The sequence below is a fragment of the Carya illinoinensis genome, chromosome 11 (genome assembly GCF_018687715.1).
Source record: "Carya illinoinensis cultivar Pawnee chromosome 11, C.illinoinensisPawnee_v1, whole genome shotgun sequence".
In the NCBI taxonomy this organism is placed as follows: Eukaryota; Viridiplantae; Streptophyta; class Magnoliopsida; order Fagales; family Juglandaceae; genus Carya; species Carya illinoinensis.
In genome coordinates, this window is record NC_056762.1 from 38180413 (window position 1) to 38199454 (window position 19042).

General features: G+C 35.0%; 2 protein-coding genes across 4 annotated transcripts; one reads left to right on the forward strand and one right to left on the reverse strand.

The window, feature by feature from the left end:
* The first annotated feature begins 339 nt into the window (after positions 1-339).
* Positions 340-3118, forward strand: LOC122282707 (ycf49-like protein). Its single transcript, XM_043094692.1, has 4 exons — positions 340-756; positions 1386-1464; positions 1711-1779; positions 2414-3118. Exons 1-4 carry the CDS (start codon positions 428-430, stop codon positions 2519-2521), a joined length of 585 nt encoding a protein of 194 aa, XP_042950626.1. The 5' UTR covers positions 340-427; the 3' UTR covers positions 2522-3118.
* Positions 3119-3875: 757 nt separating this feature from the next.
* Positions 3876-5415, reverse strand: LOC122281945 (protein LITTLE ZIPPER 2-like). Of its 3 annotated transcripts, none has more exons than XR_006230346.1 (2): positions 4518-5415; positions 3876-4389 (listed from the first exon to the last, which is right to left on the reverse strand). XR_006230346.1 is itself a non-coding variant. In XM_043093829.1 (2 exons), exons 1-2 carry the CDS (start codon positions 4622-4624, stop codon positions 4148-4150), a joined length of 318 nt encoding a protein of 105 aa, XP_042949763.1. In that variant the 5' UTR covers positions 4625-4911; the 3' UTR covers positions 3876-4147. The 3 variants fall into 3 exon arrangements, 2 of the variants coding, with proteins under 2 accessions (XP_042949763.1, XP_042949762.1); XM_043093829.1 differs by having other exon boundaries at positions 3876-4358; positions 4518-4911; XM_043093828.1 differs by having other exon boundaries at positions 3876-4361; positions 4518-4892.
* Between the last annotated feature and the right edge of the window lie 13627 nt (positions 5416-19042).

Consider the following 19042-nt stretch of genomic DNA (forward strand, 5'->3'; position numbering starts at 1 on the left):
ACAAAAGATAGGTAAACACAGAAAAAGAAAACTAAAACCAAACAGGAAAAAAAGAGAGAGAGGGAGAAGGCGAGGCTCCCACCTCCCTCCGGTGATTTTTCCGGATTTGTTTCCTAGAGAGAAGGTGGAGTTTCTCTCACTAGGTTGGTATTCAAAATAACTAGGATAGGTTCTTTACCCCTTTTTTCACCATTAAAAGGCCAAAAAAAGAGAAATCAGTGTATAAAAGCCTTATCCCATTAATTGTGATTTTGCAACGTGGTCGCCTTATCATCTTTCTTAGATGCAGGGCTGGGCTGGATCTAGAAGACTAGGAGACCTTCCTTTACCAATTTACTAATCTACCCTCATACGGTTCATTTTCGAGTCTGCCAATGTATCACGGCCTCATCCTGAAATATCTTCGGCGTTCAGAACCACAACAGCAATGGCCATCACTTCCTTATTCTACCTTCCAAATTCTCTCTTTAGTCATAAACCCATTAAAGCAATTTCCTTTTCCACTCCAAAGTCCCAAATACACGAACCATTTCAAACGCAAGTCCAGACCCGCAAGGAGAATCCCGCCGATTATGTTACCATCCGCAACCCGAAGGCCGCGGTGGCTCTATTCGGGGCGGGTCTGTCTCTGAGCTTAATTGCACCAGCCTCAGCGGCGGAGCTACCATTGCTGGGTTCCACTCTGCAACTTGTTGAGCCCGCCAATGCTCTCTCCCTGCCCACCTGGGCCATACATGTGTCCAGTGTGGTCGAATGGTGAGCGTTTTCTCCCATATTCTGCGCGATTTTGTTGATGAGTTTGACAATCTGCTGTCCATTTTAGTAGGGTTTTTTTTTTTTTTTTTTAATCTAGCTGTATCTTGCTTTCTATCAATGTGGTTTAAATTGAGATTTATGCTTTCCGAGGTTTTAATCCCAAATATGAAAGAATGAAGGAAGTGGTTAAAATGTGTCAAAATGGTTGTATCAGGCCCTTCGATTGTTTTTTGTTTTCATGGGGTCTTTTGTAATTCAAAATCTGACGTTCGAAACATTGAATATTACCGCCTCGGCAGCCAGATTAAAAAATAAAGAGATGGAAAAAAAATAGTTTTTAGTTACTTTCTGTAAAGTTGTGAAGAAATGTGAGGACAATAGGATATTTTTTTTTCATCGGTAAACAAATTTATATTGATTAAAAGAGTAGGCAAGAGCCCGAGTATACGGGACATATACAAGAGCAAAAGCCTAAACGTGCTAGTTTAGTGGAGGAAAATAGGATATTTTGAAACACGGTATTTTTAATATTATGTCTTTTTTATGAAAACTGTTTTTAGTTTGATCGAGATTTACACTGTCATCTTAAACAAGTCGATAGTTATTAATGGTAGATTTTCATTTTTAAGGATTACAGCGATGGCTTTGGTGTGGCAATACGGGGAACAATCAGGGTATGAATCGTGGAAAGGACTCGCCTGGGGGATGGTGAGTTATTGTTCTCAGCCTTGCAAGATTGACCATATAGATGTGTTATCATGAGTGGCAAGCATTTATGGTGGTTGTACTGACAAATTTATCGATGATGAAGTTGCCCATGTGGTAATTATTTCTATCAAGTACTTATAGCAAGCAGTTTATATTTCAACCATATACCGGTTCAGTGGTAATGAATTATTTTTAAAGTCCTTCAAAAGAATTCATTAGTGATGCAATTGATAATGATTGGTTCAGGTACCGTTGCTTGGTGGAGCATTCTGCGCATGCACATGGCATTTCTTTTATAACTCCGAATCTCTTGAGGTAGGAAGGGCTGCATTACTGGTGTTAAAAGGGCGTTTATTATTTTATTTATTCTTTATGATGAACATACTGTTAAATTGTTTTTATGCAACATTCAGTTTGTGTTGACGAAAAAGTACAAATTAAACTCTTAGTCTATCATACTCGGCAATGATAGACTACGATTTTTTTTGGAGAAGTAATTGATATGGGAGAAAAGAGTTTTTTCAACTGTGTCACAAACCTTACCTTATAAGTAATTCTGCAGTGATCAATCTCATCCCTTTTTGGCTACCCCTGTTATTATGTTATGATACACCCTACCCAAGTACTTTATGGCTTTGAGTTAGTTGTGATCCAAGCTGGTTCAGAATTTGATTCCTGTTTGAGTTAAGTTATGGTGCATGCTTGCCAGAAACGGCAGGAAACAAATATTTTGTGCTTCTGGGGTGTCTGCTTATGCCATCTCAAGTAGTTTACTTAAACCAGATGGTACGATAAGTTCTGTTAGATTACCATGTATATATGATTTTTTCTAGATCAGTTTGTACATCACTCCACAAGTTTTACTTTTCATGTTTTTACTGATTGTGATGTGAATGAGCTGCGGAAAAAGATCACGTGAAATGGCTCAAATGTTCCTCATGAGTTTCAGGTATTGGTAGCTCTTCAAGCAGCATTAACAGTTATAGGTAATGCCACAATGTGCATTGCTGCATTCCGTATATACAAAGCATCGGAAGAGAGCTCCAAGAATCTCTGAAGGTTCTCTACACGAGTACTTTTGCATGTGGCTTACCTCTTCCTTGTTTTCTTGCCCTCCAGTTATATAGGTAATATCACTCTTCTTGGTAAGGCAGCAATCTGGCTAATAATTTTCAAGGAAAACAGAGCAGTGTAGAGAACTAGGGACAGTAGTTTTCTTCGGCATGTGTTTGTGTGGTGTGTGCAGGGGAACTGAAAAATTGCTGGAAGTTTCCTCATTCATGATGAAGTTGATATTCACAAGGTTTATAATTGAACTATGGATTTTACAGTCTTTCCCATGGTTGGAAGGAATGTTAATCTGATGCTAACGTGCTTTCAGCTGGTCTAATTGTTTGGAGCATAATCATGATCGCAAAATTCCATTTACTTGGATAAATGTGTATGTGTAGCTTTTTATTTTTCAACAATTTAGATAAAATTATTGTAGAGTTTCCACAGTGTATGTCTCCTGTTATTCGGTGCACTTGTGTTGTAGTTGTTGTTTTGAATTATAAGCATTACCATTTTATTAAAGCTACTCTTTTGAGTCTTTTGACTCATGATAAGAGTTGCACGTAATCAATCCAAAGCGGTGAATCTCCTCGAGCTAAAAGAATGTGAATTCTGTGGTATGAGATATTTCATAAGAAAAATTGCAATAATGGACTCTTGGCATGGACATTCAGCAGACTCAAAAAGAAAAACACTCTGGATCATAACCAAACTTTTGTCGGTTTAGCATTTTGATGTAATTAAAAAAAGGAAAGTATTATATATTAGCACAAGCAGCACAACCAATTATTAGAAGATAAGTTTGGGACTGGGAACCAAACCTTCACGTTAATGCAGTTCAAAGGAATAAATCTTCCGAATTGCAGTCTTCAAAGTGTAGTTTTCTCTGTGATTTGGAATGCTTTCCTTGTTATTAAACGCGTAAATGCAAGGCCCCTAAGTTGGTGGGCGGAAAATGACCCCTTCGTTCCGAGCGGAATAAGGTTGTGTGGATCAAAGTTTCCAGTTACTCCCATGTCTAAACTTCGATTTTGGGGGGGGGGGGGGGGGGGGGGGGGGGGGGAATGGACTGCGCTAAGTTATCAAATGGTATCATGGTGGAAAAGGCATTACCTTTCTTCAACCAAATGGTTCCCACGACAGGATTGAAAGAATGCGGTATTCCATTCATCACTTTGACCCAGATGGCCAGATGTGGCGTGAGCTCTTTCTGGATGGTTGCGGTGTCATTTACATTGAGAAATAAGAGCTTTAATGGATTGGTGAAAGTTTTTTTACTGTTTCGTAGGCATATAACTCATATGTGCTCGGAGGATTTAAATAAACATGCATTTGATTTTCGCACAAAGTTCATGCGGTTGGGTCTGAAAGAAGGTATTCATCATATAGCGCATCATTTGTGCCCCTACAGCTCTGTTTGAAGAAACTCATTAACATAACCATGGTGGCCAAACTTCCATGATCTCTTACAATATTTTCGGGAAATTATAACATTAACATATGAGCCCCGGAAATTAGATAGGACTTCTAATTCTCCAAAAACATGTATTCAGAAACAGAGAAGAAGAAAGCTAGAGATTGGAGAGGCGCCGGAATAGAGAATATTTATATGACTACTCCTCTTCTGATATCAGTGTTTGTGAAGATGAACCAGGGTAGAGGAACGATTCAAATCTGGGAATTTCTTCTGAAACTCAGACATTAAGGCTAAATTCTCCTGGTGAAGAAGATTGGCTTTTCTCCTCAGCTTCTCATTCTCTTCGATTATACTTTTGTTCTCCAAATATAACTTCAGGTTCTTTAGTTCAACATCTTTGTCTAATTTTTCTTCACACTTTTTCCTGCTGAAAGCCATCCACACGTTAGCTCCATCTAAAACATGCACCACTGACGATTAATATAATAGAATAGAGACATGATCATGATCAAAAGGTTCAGAAGACCAGTGAAGGATTTTCTCCCAGAAGATATATGCGTATTATGTGATGAAATATATATACCTGCAGGTCAGCCATTGAACTTGAACTTTAGATCGCTTTGATCTTTGCTTTCTTTCAGAAGAACGGACTGTGCCAGACGGAATCTTTTCGGCGTTGTTGGTACACATTTTTGTTTGGTTTTTATTGGCCTTCCTATAAAAATTAGGAGTAGAAGATAAAATGAGTGGAAATTGAGAGGAGTGTGTTGCAAGCTCCTATATATAAATATAGATGGGTTGCCTCCTGTGTATGTATCCATGTGATTGCCATGTAGGAGAGAGGGAGAGAGAGAGAGAGAGAGATTTCTCTCCTGGTAATGATGGCGGATGGACTCATGATTGTAGAGGGCAGCAAACGACATCAAACGATGAGGAGAAAAAGCCCTTGAAGATGGAAAGCTGCTCTAATTGGCTGTGTAAGGCCAAGGGGGTACTCGTAAACGTCCATTTAACCCGGAGGATTTGAGTATTATATATATATGTGTGTTTGTGTTTGCGTGTGTGTTATAAACTCGATTATACACTAACCTAATTTCAAAAAGAGTACTCAAAAGTCTTTATAATTTGTGTTATGATGGTTTAAAGTTTAAACCACACGCAACTTGTGCATGAGACAGTATTGTTGTCAGTCTATCACGTAGAAACATATACAAAACAGTACGTACGGATTTACATGACGCTGCTATATTTATTTCCAGTTCTCGGTATGGTACAATTACCGGACACCCGTCACAACTCGTTCTCTGCTGTACTGGTCATCTTGAACCGATCAAACATGTCATGATCGATCGAGTGTTGTCATGGTGCATTTGGAATGGCATAAAATTGATCATGGGTAGCCTTTTACTGGTTGCGATCACTGCCCATCACCTTAGGGACCCATCCTGAGCACTGCAACGCTGTAGCAGATTGCATGTCCATCCCCTCTCTCTCTCTCTCTCTCTCTCTCTCTCTCTCTCTCTCTCTCTAACATTTGAGCTTTGTTTGGCATGGTGGACCATTAGCAGGAGGGGGGGAGGGGGGGATTGGCATCTTCAACCCACCCTTTCCTAGCTCCACCTTTTATTTCTCTCATTATACTTAGTTTGAACCCAAATATCTAAGAGTCAAATGCTATATTGAGGGCCTGGAAACCCCGTCACCTTTAATAATCTCCACATTTGATTGCAGAAGATGGTGATGATGACACGATGTGATTGTACTGTGACTCATGAGCTAGCCTGCATCCAAGTCTTCATCCATATCATGATCGTATTTATAAGTCTAGAGCGCGGCCATTGGCTTAACCAAATGGCCTCTCTTAAATTTAGCTAAATATCAATAAAATAGTTTGTATTGGAATGGTCAAAATGAAGAAGCTCTACATATGAGTTATTGTATCATTAAAATTTCTTTCAAATTTGAAGGTATATTGTTTTGTTCATCTTCAAAATATTTATTTTATTCTAAAAATATACACCAATTGCATATTGGGACATTGCTTATTTTCTTGTTACTCGGTTGGGCCTTTCATATATTGGGATACAGGATAAAATATTAGGCTATTAAATTATTAATTAATATATGGTTTGTGTAACTGTAAAATATGAAAAAAAACTGTAAATATTATTATTATTAAAAAAATATTATATTATTATTTTAACTAATCAAATGTGAAATTATATCTTAAATGGTTTTAATTTTATGCAAAACATATAATTTTTGCTAAATTTTGGAAATGATTTTGATGAAACGAATGCCAATTCTTAAGAACACAATTAAGGAGCTTTTCTTATCTTCTTCAAAAGTAAAAAAGGATATAAAAAATGGTCAAAAACTCAAAGGTAATATATAATATGTTACATATAAATAAACGTACGTACTTAATTAATTCTCTAAGAAATATCATTATTTTTCACAATATATTACACAACGATAATGTTTAAAAATAAAGGGTATTTTTGTAAAATATCTTATAAAGTAACATGACTTTATATTTTAAAATATGTGTTATAAAATGTGTTATGTATGTATTATTATTCGTATATAATATTAGATTAGCAATATTTATATTGTTTAATTTCTATAGACTTAAACTATAAATACATATTAATTAAGAGTCCCGCTACTGTGCCGCTTAGCGGTTACCACTGGGTGCGCTACACAGGCCAAATTCACTTTTTAATTTTTTTTCTATTTTTTCTTTTTATGTTTTTTAAACATATTTAAATACTTTTAAAAAATAAAAAAATAAACCAAAACACTAAAAATTACTTTTTTTAATTATTAAGTAAAAAAATATAAAATTGATAACTGGTCGGTACACTTGCTATAGGCGGCAGAGTAATGTTTTCCATTAATTAATTAGTAATTCATGTTTGTCTTGAAAGCAATTTCCTCAATCACTTAAAAATATATTATATGTACTTATCCTTAAATTCTAAAGTCTTGTTTGGTTATACAGATGAGATGAGATATAATTTAAAAGTTAAATGAAATAGTATTGAATATAATTTTTATTTTAGAATTTAAAAAAATTAAATTATTTATTATATTTTATCTGAAAATTTAGAAAAATTATAATAATTAAATAAGATGATACGAGATGGAAAACAAACTATTAGACTTGTTATACCCCTTACTTAGTCATGACTAATTAATGCAGCTTTTAGTAATTAATATGTATAACATCAGTGCCAAGATCCACTTATCCATGATTTTGTGTAGAAAATTAATTTTTTGATTATGGGAGATTAATGAATTAACGTGAATAAGTGCAGTACTAGTACTTACAATGAAAGCAACCATCTACTTTTAAAGTGATAGGTATCCATTCCACTGGTGGCTGTATATATATTCGAATTAGAAGTAGTGGTACTTGAACTTAATTGATTGACTACATAAATCATCTGTACTTTCTCTCATATTTGAATATCAGAAATATTCGAATTTCAAGTTTCAAACTAAATATTCATGTATGGACTTAAACTTTATTGATTCGAAAATTCGAATAACTAATCTTAAATAATTACTAGTACTGTAAGATCAAACCCACAAAGAAATATATCTCATAAAAATAAACTCACAAACTGACATGCAGATTTCATCATGATTTGATATATTAGAAATATTTTATAATAAAATTAACTATATAATCTAACGTAACATGCAAATCTACGTTAATTTGTAAGTTTACTTTCATTAAATCTTTTTGTGGTTAAACCTACATTTCTCTTTATATAAATAATGAAAGTACATGCATGCATGCACTCGAAACCTAATGATTTTATTTTGGGTGGTGAAGAATATTGAGGCATTTCAGGAGAACTAGAACCACTAAAAACCTTCACTTATGTCTTCTTTTACCAGTAGCACTGCATGCTGCGACTAATAAAACATGTTATATATTGAGGGTGGACGAGGAATTCGATCTAGATCAGATCATCGATGCAATTAATAGTCAACAAAGAAATGAAAATCTTGTACATATTCTTCTACTCCCTCTTCAAGTGTCCTGAAATTGTTGTGTCCAAGTTTACAGATCATCAGTACCATTTGACATATCTAACATGCTATGTATCAATCAATCATGATGGCTATAAAATCTCTCTTCGATCGGGGTCCAGTAGGCCGTTCGCATGCATGCATCATCCATCACAATATTTACGTATCTCTACTCCACTCCGGCCATATATATTATTTCCATCCAACTAGCTAGCTATATAAATATATATATAAATAAATATAATGTGCCCTGCAATCAATTACATTTTCTTATTGGTATATATGCACCATCATCATCATCATGTATCCAAGTCACAACATCATGGCAATTTTGATTTTGGCAATTAGGGTATTTTTCTAGTTTTCAACTTGTACATGATTATATATGTATGTAGTTGTGGAGATCGATTACGTTGTGTATACACATTCACAACATCATAAATTAATGGAAGGAAATTATAAACAGCCATTAATTAAGATTATCAGAGTACGTACGAATTATTATGATCATGAAATTAATCCTTATTAGGCCTAGTGAAGGCTGAGGCCATGCATGCATCTACCAGAAGACAAAGATCATCATCGAGAATATATATATAGCGTTTTGCTAGCTCATCATGTGCTTGGTTTGAAAATCGAGTCAGCAATTTGTTACTGCTTTCAGGTCATAATGCCTAGCTATATATATATATATATTTATTTATATATATTGTGTATTATCATTATGTATACTGGTGTTGGTTTTTGTTTTGTTTTGTTTTGTTTTTTTTTTGTCCAACTCGAAATAATTAGGTATTTGTCTCTTAGCTAATAAGTCTTGGGGCATATAATGTATATGTTGGAATTCGCTAGTTGATCAAAACTTTTGCCTATGGGGTGGATCAAACTGCATCACATAATATATATAAATATATGTGTGTGTGTTACATGGCCATTGGATTTGAGTTTAATATATTTAATCTACCTCTCAGTATGTTACATCTCTAAATTAACTCCGGAGATCAAGAAAAGTGATAGACACAGCACCACTTTTTACAACTTCACTACAAGAAATTTAATTTTTAGGGACGAAATTTCTTAGAGACGAAATTAATTTCGTCCCTAAAAGTACTTTTCTGAGACGAAATTTTAATTTCGTCTCAAAACATGGAAAACCTTATAAATCCGTTCGAACTAAAAAAAATTAGTTCGAACTTGAGATTCTGAGACGAATTAGGTCGTCTCCAAAAATCTATGCCGTTCGAACTAATTAAATTTAATTCGAACAGAAAATTAATTAATTCGAATGCAATATTATTTGTTCGAATTAGTATTAACGTGTTCGAACGGTATTATTTAATTGAAAAGATATATTGTTAAAATTGTAAGAATACATATTTTTTCTATTAATTTTTTATCATTTCCAAAGTAAATAAAAAGTTCTATATATTATATATTATGATTTACAATGAATTAAAATATTTACAAATTCATAAATAATTAATTTTATGTAATTAATTTAAAAATATTTTAGTTAACTAAATATTAATTTAAAGATAGTGTCATTTTTTCAATTATCGTGAACACTAAGTATAATGAGAAGAAATGTGTTATTAACAATAGAGAGGCTAGCAAACACTAAAAATAAAAACTATACTGCATTAATTACATTCCAAAATGAGTTAGACGTTCTATACAATATAAAAAAGTAAAAAAATTACTAACAATATTTATTTATTATATAAATCAAAATCCTCCTGTAAAGTTTGCAACCGTCCTTCTAGGTCCTTAAGCTTCTCCATCATGGGCTGAATGAAGTCCCTCAATAAAATGTCGCGGTGGTCCGCCAATATAGCTCGTACCTCATCTGGAGTAGCCCCAGCAGGGTGTCTCTCAATAGGGGCAGCAGCAGTAGAAGCTGGATCAGTAGGCGGAGGCTGATCCTGTAGGACTGGACGAGTCTTCGACAAGTGACCCTTGCTCTTACTGAATGTGATCTTGTTAACGGGCCCCATCTGTGGCGACCTCCGCTCAGTCAAAGTCACTGCAACCCCTGAATGGAGTAAGAGGTTAGATATCAAAAGCGCAAATGGTAGACTACCTCCACCCGAATAGCGTGACTCTGTGCGAATGCGGAGGAAGAAATATAATGTCAGATCAATCGGCTCCCCCTGTGCTAACCGTAACAAAAATCTGGCCCGCTCGATCCCGAAATCAGTCTTGTGTTTTTTCGGATCAATGTTATACCCAACAATCAAATTAAGCATTCTGAAAAATGCTATACAGTCGGCCTGTCGGATCACTTTACCGCCATCATATGGAGGAGCCTCAGGGTCTCGCACTAGGTCACGAACCTGATCGTCTGTGAGACCATCATCAGGTACCTCATCACCGCTCTCGCTATCATCCGAGCTAGCATCCAGCTCTGCGGTCTGTCTATCCGGCACTGGCGATGAGGATGCGACTGTAGTGTCCTCTCCAGATGGTGCAGTCGCTGATCTCGCTGCTGCTGCTGCAGGATAGGCACCGGGCTCTCGCCGCAAATCTAGGAACTCAGCAATAACGCGAGGAGAGAATATAATACTCACTCCCCGGACTACTAAGTTATAGCATAGAGCATCACCAGGCTGCTCACCCATGGCACGGTAAAACTCACCGACCATCTTAGGATATGCTGTGCCCCTCTGTTGACAGATCGGGGTCCATCCACGATCGGTGATGATGTCATGTATGCTCCGCCCCTCCCAAGTGAGGTCACGGAAGTCACCTAAAATGATCTCCCGCTCAACTAGTATAGGCCTGACGGCCGGCTGAGAAGGAGATGCGGAGGTACTTTCTACTGTCTGGGGTCTGGAACGTTTTCTTCCGCTGCTGCTTGCCATTAGTATACTGTTGATGTATAAAAGATATATGTGATCTAATTAAAGTGAATTAGAGGAATGATGATATTGTGCTATCATGGTTGACAACTGCTTATTCGAATGGCCTTTAATTCCATTCGAATTAAATTATATTCATTCGAATGAAATTTAAATTCATTCGAATGAACATAATTTTCATTCGAATGACCTCAGATATGTCCATTCGAATTAGCCTAAAATCCATTCGAATAAAATTATATTCCATTCGAATTAACATAAATTTAATTCGAATGGACTTGACTTCAATTCGAATGAAATTTGTATTCATTCGAACGGACCTGAGCCAAACAGACATGGCTGAGTCGACTCAGAACCGAACCGACACATTCATTTTTATGAAGGAATCCAATATTTTAATCGGTAGAAATGATTTAGGAGTAAATCCCTATCATTTCTACCGATTATAGTTGTGTCATTTGCCCCCAAAACAACAAAATGGGGCCGGATTGATTCAAAATCCGACCCCCCCAAAACTAACTAAAAAAATTATAAAAATAATTAACATTTAACCCATACCTCTTGTTCTAGGAGATTTGAGGAGTTGGTCGGAGTTGGTGGCGGCGTTGTGGCTGCTAACGGCGGAGGAAATCGAAAAGTTCGAATGAGAGGAGGCACGAAATCTCCTGGGGAAGAAACTGGTTCGCGGCTTAAATAACGTGATTTCGTTCGAACGGAAGTATAATTAGTTCGAACTAAAAGGGTATAAGTTCGAACTAGAAGGGTATAAGTTCGAATGAATTATATAATACTTCATAAAAATATATATATAAGTACAAGAGGTAAAACAATTGAGAAGTATTAGTAATAATAGTATATAATACAGAGTATACTAGTACTAATGGCCAAATTTCTCACTAGTATATATAATAATATATATTAGATAACTATATATCGATAGTATAGAGTTTTATACTAGTTACTTATATATATTGTAAGTATCTAGTATATATATATGTAATAGTATATATATTATGGATTAGATGAGTATAAAATAGTATTGTCTAAAGTATTGCATTATAAAGTAAATATAGTAAGTATATAGTAAAACATTGCATTAATTATACTAGTATAAAAAACATATTTCTAATATGTTTAGTTTGTATATTAATAATAAACCAAGTACTTGGACTATATTATAAAATATTACAGTATTATTAGTTTTCATATTTTGATGGTATCTATACTTTAATATCACTTAGTATTATACTATTAGTGATACTTAGTATTATACTTATAGTGATACTAACTTATAAGTATAACACTATTAGTGATTGTAAATAAAATATTATACTATTTTAAATACTTAATATTATAGATTGATAAGAAACTTAGTATTATGATATTAGTGACACTTAGTATTATATAGTCTATATAATTTTTACATATACACATAATAATATTGGGTGTATTATGTGTATAGTTATATATTTATCTAATTATCTGTTCGAACTAATATAATGTTAGTTCGAATAGAGATAATTCATGTTCGAACGAATTTTTTTTGTTTGGAGGGAAAATTCGCGCCAAGTTATCAGTATATGCTGGAGAATATTCCTTTTTCTGTTTGAACTGGAAAAATATTAATTCGAACGTGAAAAAATTGTGGGAAAAATTAGCGGTATTTGGACTTTCGCGTTCGAACTGATTAAAATTTAGTTCGAACTGAAATGCACATATTATTAATCCGATCCTTTCACTTCATTTTTCACTCGGATTGAAGATTGAGAAAAGGAGAGAGAGCGTGGCAGAGGCTGTGAGAGAGTGTTGTGGAGAGAGAGAGCTTGAAAGCGTTGAGAGAGAAGAGATTCTTGAGAGAGAAAGGAGAAGGACAAGAGGTAAGTTGTGTTTTTTTGTATTTTTCATTTCGATTTTCGTTTACAAATATCTATAGAGTTTTTGCATTTATTTGTTGGGATAGAACAACAGTTTAATGTGTTTTATGTATATATAGGTATTGTGGATTGACTAAAGTTTGAATTGCTAGTACAAGAGGTAAGTTTTATTAGTTTTCTAAGTTTTTTAATAATCATATTTAGAGATATTCATGATGTTTTGAGTTTGTTGTATTGAAATATGGCATCATGAATGCAGAAATTGTGTTTTGTTTATCAGTTTTGTGCTCTGTTTCGTGACTGGTTTCTGGGTTGGTTTAATTCGAACGCTCTGAATACCGTTCGAATTAATTTTTATTTGTTCGAACAGAATATAACTTCACCAGCGTTCCATTCGAACTTATAGAGTGTTTGTTCGAACAGTATCACAGAATTAAATACTTATTATTTGCAGTGATAATTAAATAGCTTAATACTCCAAATATAATAATAAGATATTTAATTAAAAAATTATAATTAAATATGTGAAGATATTTGAGTACTCAAGTAATAAGATGATTAATACTTAATGTATAATTAATTATATCTAAGTACACTAATTAAATAGCTTAATACTCCAAATATAATAATAAGATATTTAATTAAAAAATTATAATTACATATTTGAACATAAGTAAGTACTCAAGTAATAAGATGATTAATACTTAATGTATAATTAATTATATCTAAGTACACTAATTAAATAGCTTAATACTCCAAATATAATAATAAGATATTTAATTAAAAAATTATAATTACATATTTGAACATAAGTAAGTACTCAAGTAATAAGATGATTAATACTTAATGTATAATTAATTATATCTAAGTACACTAATTAAATAGCTTAATACTCCAAATATAATAATAAGATATTTAATTAAAAAATTATAATTACATATTTGAACATAAGTAAGTACTCAAGTAATAAGATGATTAATACCTAATGTATAATTAATTATATCTAAGTACACTAATTAAATAGCTTAATACTCCAAATATAATAATAAGATATTTAATTAAAAAATTATAATTAAATATGTGAAGATATTTGAGTACTCAAGTATTAAATATTTCAAGGCCCATCATGTATACTTGTAATGTAATCTTCCCATGTATTTGTGACATATGCTTGTTATGTTTATTACTAAGTGTTTGGATTTTGTAGTTATTTTACATGCAGTTAAACCTTAGACCCGTTCGAGAGTTGTGGCCAAATATTCTCTTAAAGAATATTTGGGTATAACTCTTGAATTGTCCAAAGTGGACAGTTTGGGATTCTATCATCTATATGGCATATATACTTAGTTATAACTCCTGTGTTAGTCAATTTAAATTTTGGTTTAACATTTTTCTACATTCTTCGAGTATTTAGTTCATAAGTTTCTCGGCTCATGAATAGGGTCGACGACTTATCGTGACTAGCATACTTGGAGAATTGTAGGGAAATGCTGCCGAAATTTAAACTAACATACGAGTTTTAGACTGAGTATATATGCGATATAGATGATAGTCTCTCGAATGGGATAGGACCAACTACCTTAAAAGTACATGGTAATTAAACACATGTATTGTAATAGTTGAATGATAGTGTTTATCCCATGATTGTGGTTTTCCTTTATAGATGGATAAAAGTTGGATGTTGTTGGGAGATAGACTTGGTCGAGACTATATACAATATGCACAAGGGGTGAAGTCTTTCTTAGAATTTGCTTGTGGGAGTGTTGATAGTCGAGGATTTATAAGATGCCCATGCAAGAAGTGCAAAAACCTTAGTTCTTATAATATGACGGTTGTGGAGGATCATTTATTCGTAAATGGAATTGATGGTAAATATTCAGATTGGGTTTTACATAGAGAACCATTTCCCCAAGGAGTTAGATTTGGCAGTCACACCAACCAGATGGGTGAATGTAACGAGATCGACACGGAGGACATAAATGTTGATATTTCTGATGATGGTTATGATAATGGAGAAGATATGACTGAAATGTTAGGAGATCTTGGCGCTGGTATATTTGGTGCCAGGGTTGGAGAAGGAACATCTACCCAGTCATTTGGGGGAAATGAAGACTTTGGATCATTGTGGGAGGATGCACAACGAGAATTGTACGAAGGGTGTACCCGTCATAGCAAGTTGTCATTCACTGTCAGGTTGCTCCATATAAAGTCTATTTGTCGTATTTCTGCAAAGGCTATCGATATGCTGCTTGAATTATTTAAAGAGGCTCTGCCAGAGGATAACGTAGTACCTCGGAACTTTTATGAAGCGAAGAAATTGAAGCGAGGGTTAGGATTTGATTATAATATCATCCATGCATGTAAGAATGATTGTGTTCTCTTCTGGAAGCAATATGCAGAATGTGAATCATGTCCGGTGTGTCTTGAGTCAAGATGGACATCAGATAAGCGTAATGTACCCCAGAAAGTGCTAAGACATTTTCCGCTTATTCCTCGACTTCAAAGATTATTTACTTCCCGGATGACTGCGAAAGATATGACTTGACATCACACAGAAAGAGTTCAAAATGATCAATTTCTCACTCATCCTGCAGATTCCTTACAATGGAAGAAATTTGATGACGAGTATCCATGGTTTGCTGAAGAACCTCGCAATGTACGTCTTGGTTTAGCAACTGATGGGTTTAATCCATTTGGCAACATGAGCACTTCTCATAGCACTTGGCCTGTCATAGTAATGCCTTATAATTTGCCACCATGGAAGTGTATGAAGGATCCTTATTTTATGATGACTCTATTGATTCCAGGGCCAAGGTCACCAGGAAATGAAATAGATGTATATTTGCAGCCAATGATGGAAGAGTTGAAAGAGTTGTGGGAACAGGGTGTCAATACATATGATGTGGCCGCTTCGCGTGAATTCAAAATGCATGCTGCAATACTTTGGACAATTAATGATTTTCCGGCATACGGGAACTTGTCTGGGTGGAGCACAAAGGGAAAAATGGCTTGTCTTGTTTGTAACAAAGATACACAGTCTCAGTGGTTAGCGAATGGCCGGAAATTATGTTTCATGGGACACCGTCGATATCTACCTCATGATCATAGATGGCGAAACAATAGGGTAATGTTTGATGGAACGGTTGATCGTAGGTCATCACCACCAGAGTATTCTGGCAGTGATATTCTCACTCAATTGGCAGATGTCCCAGACAACAGATTTGGAAAGAATGCAAGATGCCGAAAGAGGAAAAGACAAGCAGTGGAATTGAATTGGACCAAAAAAAGTATTTTTTTTGAGTTGCCATACTGGTCTACCTTAACACTGCGTCACAATCTAGACGTAATGCACATTGAAAAAAATATATGTGAGAATATTTTGGGTACCCTGATGTCAATACAAGGAAAAACAAAAGATACAGTCAACTCTCGTAAAGATTTGAAAGAGTTGGGAATCAGATCAGAGTTGCATTTGCAAGATACTGGGTCATCAGCTTATATGCCCATTGGATGGTATACACTTTCAAGTGATGAGAGAAAGAAATTCTGTGATTGGTTTATGACAATCAAATTACCCGATGGTTATGCTTCGAACATGTCAAGATGTGTCCGACCTTATGATTGGAAGATAACTGGTCTAAAAAGTCACGACTGCCATATATTTTTACAGCGATTGTTGCCAGTTGGTGTGCGGGGAAAGCTTACTCCAGATGTTCGTACAGCTATCACAGAATTAGGGCGATTTTTCAGAAATATTTGCAGTAGAACGTTGAAAGTTGATGCCTTATTAAAAATGGAAGCTGACATTGCATTGATATTGTGTAAATTGGAGAGTTTGTACCCGCCTTCATTCTTTGATGTAATGGTTCATTTGGCTGTGCATCTCCCTCGTGAGGCTTTAGTTGCTGGCCCCGTTCAGTATAGATGGATGTATCCTATTGAACGGTTTTTGGGAAAACTTAAGCGATCTGTGGGGAATAAGGCTCGTCCGGAAGGATCGATCGCAGAGTCATATATTCATAATGAGTGGCATACATTTTGTTCAATGTATTTTCGTGGGGTTGATACTAGATTTACGAGACCGGATCGAAATTATGAAGGTGGACAAATGGGAGTTTCGTCAGCATTTACCGTGTTTTCCCAGAAAGTACGTCCTATAGGTGCACAAGGGGGCTATGACCTATGTGGGCGAGAGTTTGAAAGAGCTCGATGGTATGTCTTAAATAATTGTGAAGAGATTGAACAGTATTTGAGGTTCGTGATGATCATCTAATTTGGTAGTAGTATTAAGTGCATTTCTAATAATATAGTATATATTGATACAAATTAATAATTCACATTAACATATGCAGCGAACATATACAACTACTTCGCACGAATGGTGTGACTGACGTAGAAAAGACGCATGAAGAAGAATTTGCCTCATGGTTTGAACATACGGTATTGATAGTATAAAAAATTATGCTTGAAAGTATTTTAAACTTTATTTAATTTGTAGGTGTCATCATATTTATATATGATATTGATATAAGTAGAATAAAATTTATTTATGTAGGTTGCATCGAAATATAATGAACATTCAGGTGAAATCTCACCAGAAGTATATGCTTTGGCATGTGGTCCGTCTAAGCGGGCTATCCAATATTCAGGATGTTTGGTGCGTGGATATAGATTTCACACAGCAGACAGAGAACGATATAGGAAAACTCAAAATTGTGGGGTTGTTGTCGAAGGAAGCCATGGGGATGAAAATATTGATTTTTACGGAATTGTGGAGAATATCATAGCATTAAAGTATGTGGGGGGATATATGGTCTGGTTATTTAAATGTAACTGGTGGGATGTCTCGAATCCTAGATTGGGAGTGCGTAAGGATGAATATTTTGTAAGTGTCAATACATCTCGCAAATGGTATGAGGACGACCCATTTGTTCTCGCATGCCAAGCAAATCAAGTTTTTTATTTAGATGATCCGGAGTTCGGAAATCCATGGAGAATAGTCGAGAAATTTGCGCCGAGAAATGTGTATGATTATATTCCAGAGGTAGACAAACCACATGAAGAAGTTGATAGTCCAGACCATGAAGAAGCATATCAAGAAAATGAATCAGGCATCAATCTATTTGTTGATCTCAGCCATTATGACATGGTCCCATTGCGCAGAGAAGATGTTCAACCCGAAGTAATTGAAGGTGACATGTCGGAAGAACATGAATCAACTGAAATGTCTACTGAGGATGAGAGCGATTGGTCCAGCAATACTGATACCGAATGATTTTCAAACAGATATTTGTGTAGGTAAAATTCTTATAAAAATATTTCATGTATTTTGTTCGAATAATAATATATTGTGTAATTTCAAACAGATATGCCTCCTAAACGCAAAAGAACACGTGAGCCATCCCCACCACTTAGCGAATCCCCCTGTGCTTCACCTGCCAACAATGGTGGGCCACCGTCAACAGAACCAGAACAAGGTATTTTTTCAATGTATATCTTTCAAATAAGATTAATTTAATTAAAATATATTCTAAGCCATTTGTATATATAGCTGTTGTAAACCAGCGCCGAGTTAGAGGCATTACGAGGGGTGTCTGCATAGAAAAAGTAAGGAAAGTGGGTAAAATTAAAGTTGATATATCTGATGATCACACCGGTGGCTCTGGGGATTCGGCAGCTTGGCTTGCTTCTTATGTTGGTACACTTACTCGCACGTATGCACCGATGGCTACATCATCCTGGGCTAAAGTTCCCCAAGATGTGAAAGACCACATCAAAAATCGTTGTCTGGTAATAAGTTACTTTGTATAACATTTTTACTTAAATGCGAATGTTTGAAATTATACTAATTGTTTATAATTCTTTGAAGGACGAGTTTGAACTAAATTTTGGTCGGCGGGAGGATCGACTAACGATTGAAGAACTCATGTCGAATGCATTTCGGAGGTACAAAGGTCGATGCCATGCACACTACCAGAAGTTCAGTACTACGATAGAGGCGCGTCAAAATCCATTCCAAGCAATGCCACCAAACGAATGGGAGAAAGTTTGTGATCTGTTTGAAGATCCTGCTTATCAGGTAATTTCGCTACCATCTTTTTTTTAATAATATATAATAGATGTATTAAATAAAAATTATAATTCTTTTTTTTAGAAACGGAGTACAGTGAACAAAACAAATAGATCAAATTTAACGATACACCATCACGCGGGTTCTCGATCTTTTCATCGCTTGGCAAAAAAAATGGTTAGTTCTTATTGTCTCCAATAAATCTTAATATATACACTTTTTTCGTATAAATTATGATATTAATTTTCATTTTGCAGCAAGA

Coding starts and splice junctions, on each gene's coding strand:
- LOC122282707 (XM_043094692.1), top strand. CDS start 428: ATGGCCATCACTTCCTTATTCTACCTTCCAAATTCTCTCTTTAGTCAT. Junction 1,465..1,710: donor AAGGACTCGCCTGGGGGATG/GTGAGTTATTGT, acceptor TGATTGGTTCAG/GTACCGTTGCTTGGTGGAGC. Junction 1,780..2,413: donor ATAACTCCGAATCTCTTGAG/GTAGGAAGGGCT, acceptor CATGAGTTTCAG/GTATTGGTAGCTCTTCAAGC.
- LOC122281945 (XM_043093828.1), bottom strand. CDS start 4,624: ATGTGTACCAACAACGCCGAAAAGATTCCGTCTGGCACAGTCCGTTCT. Junction 4,362..4,517: donor GTTCAATGGCTGACCTGCAG/GTATATATATTT, acceptor GATGGCTTTCAG/CAGGAAAAAGTGTGAAGAAA.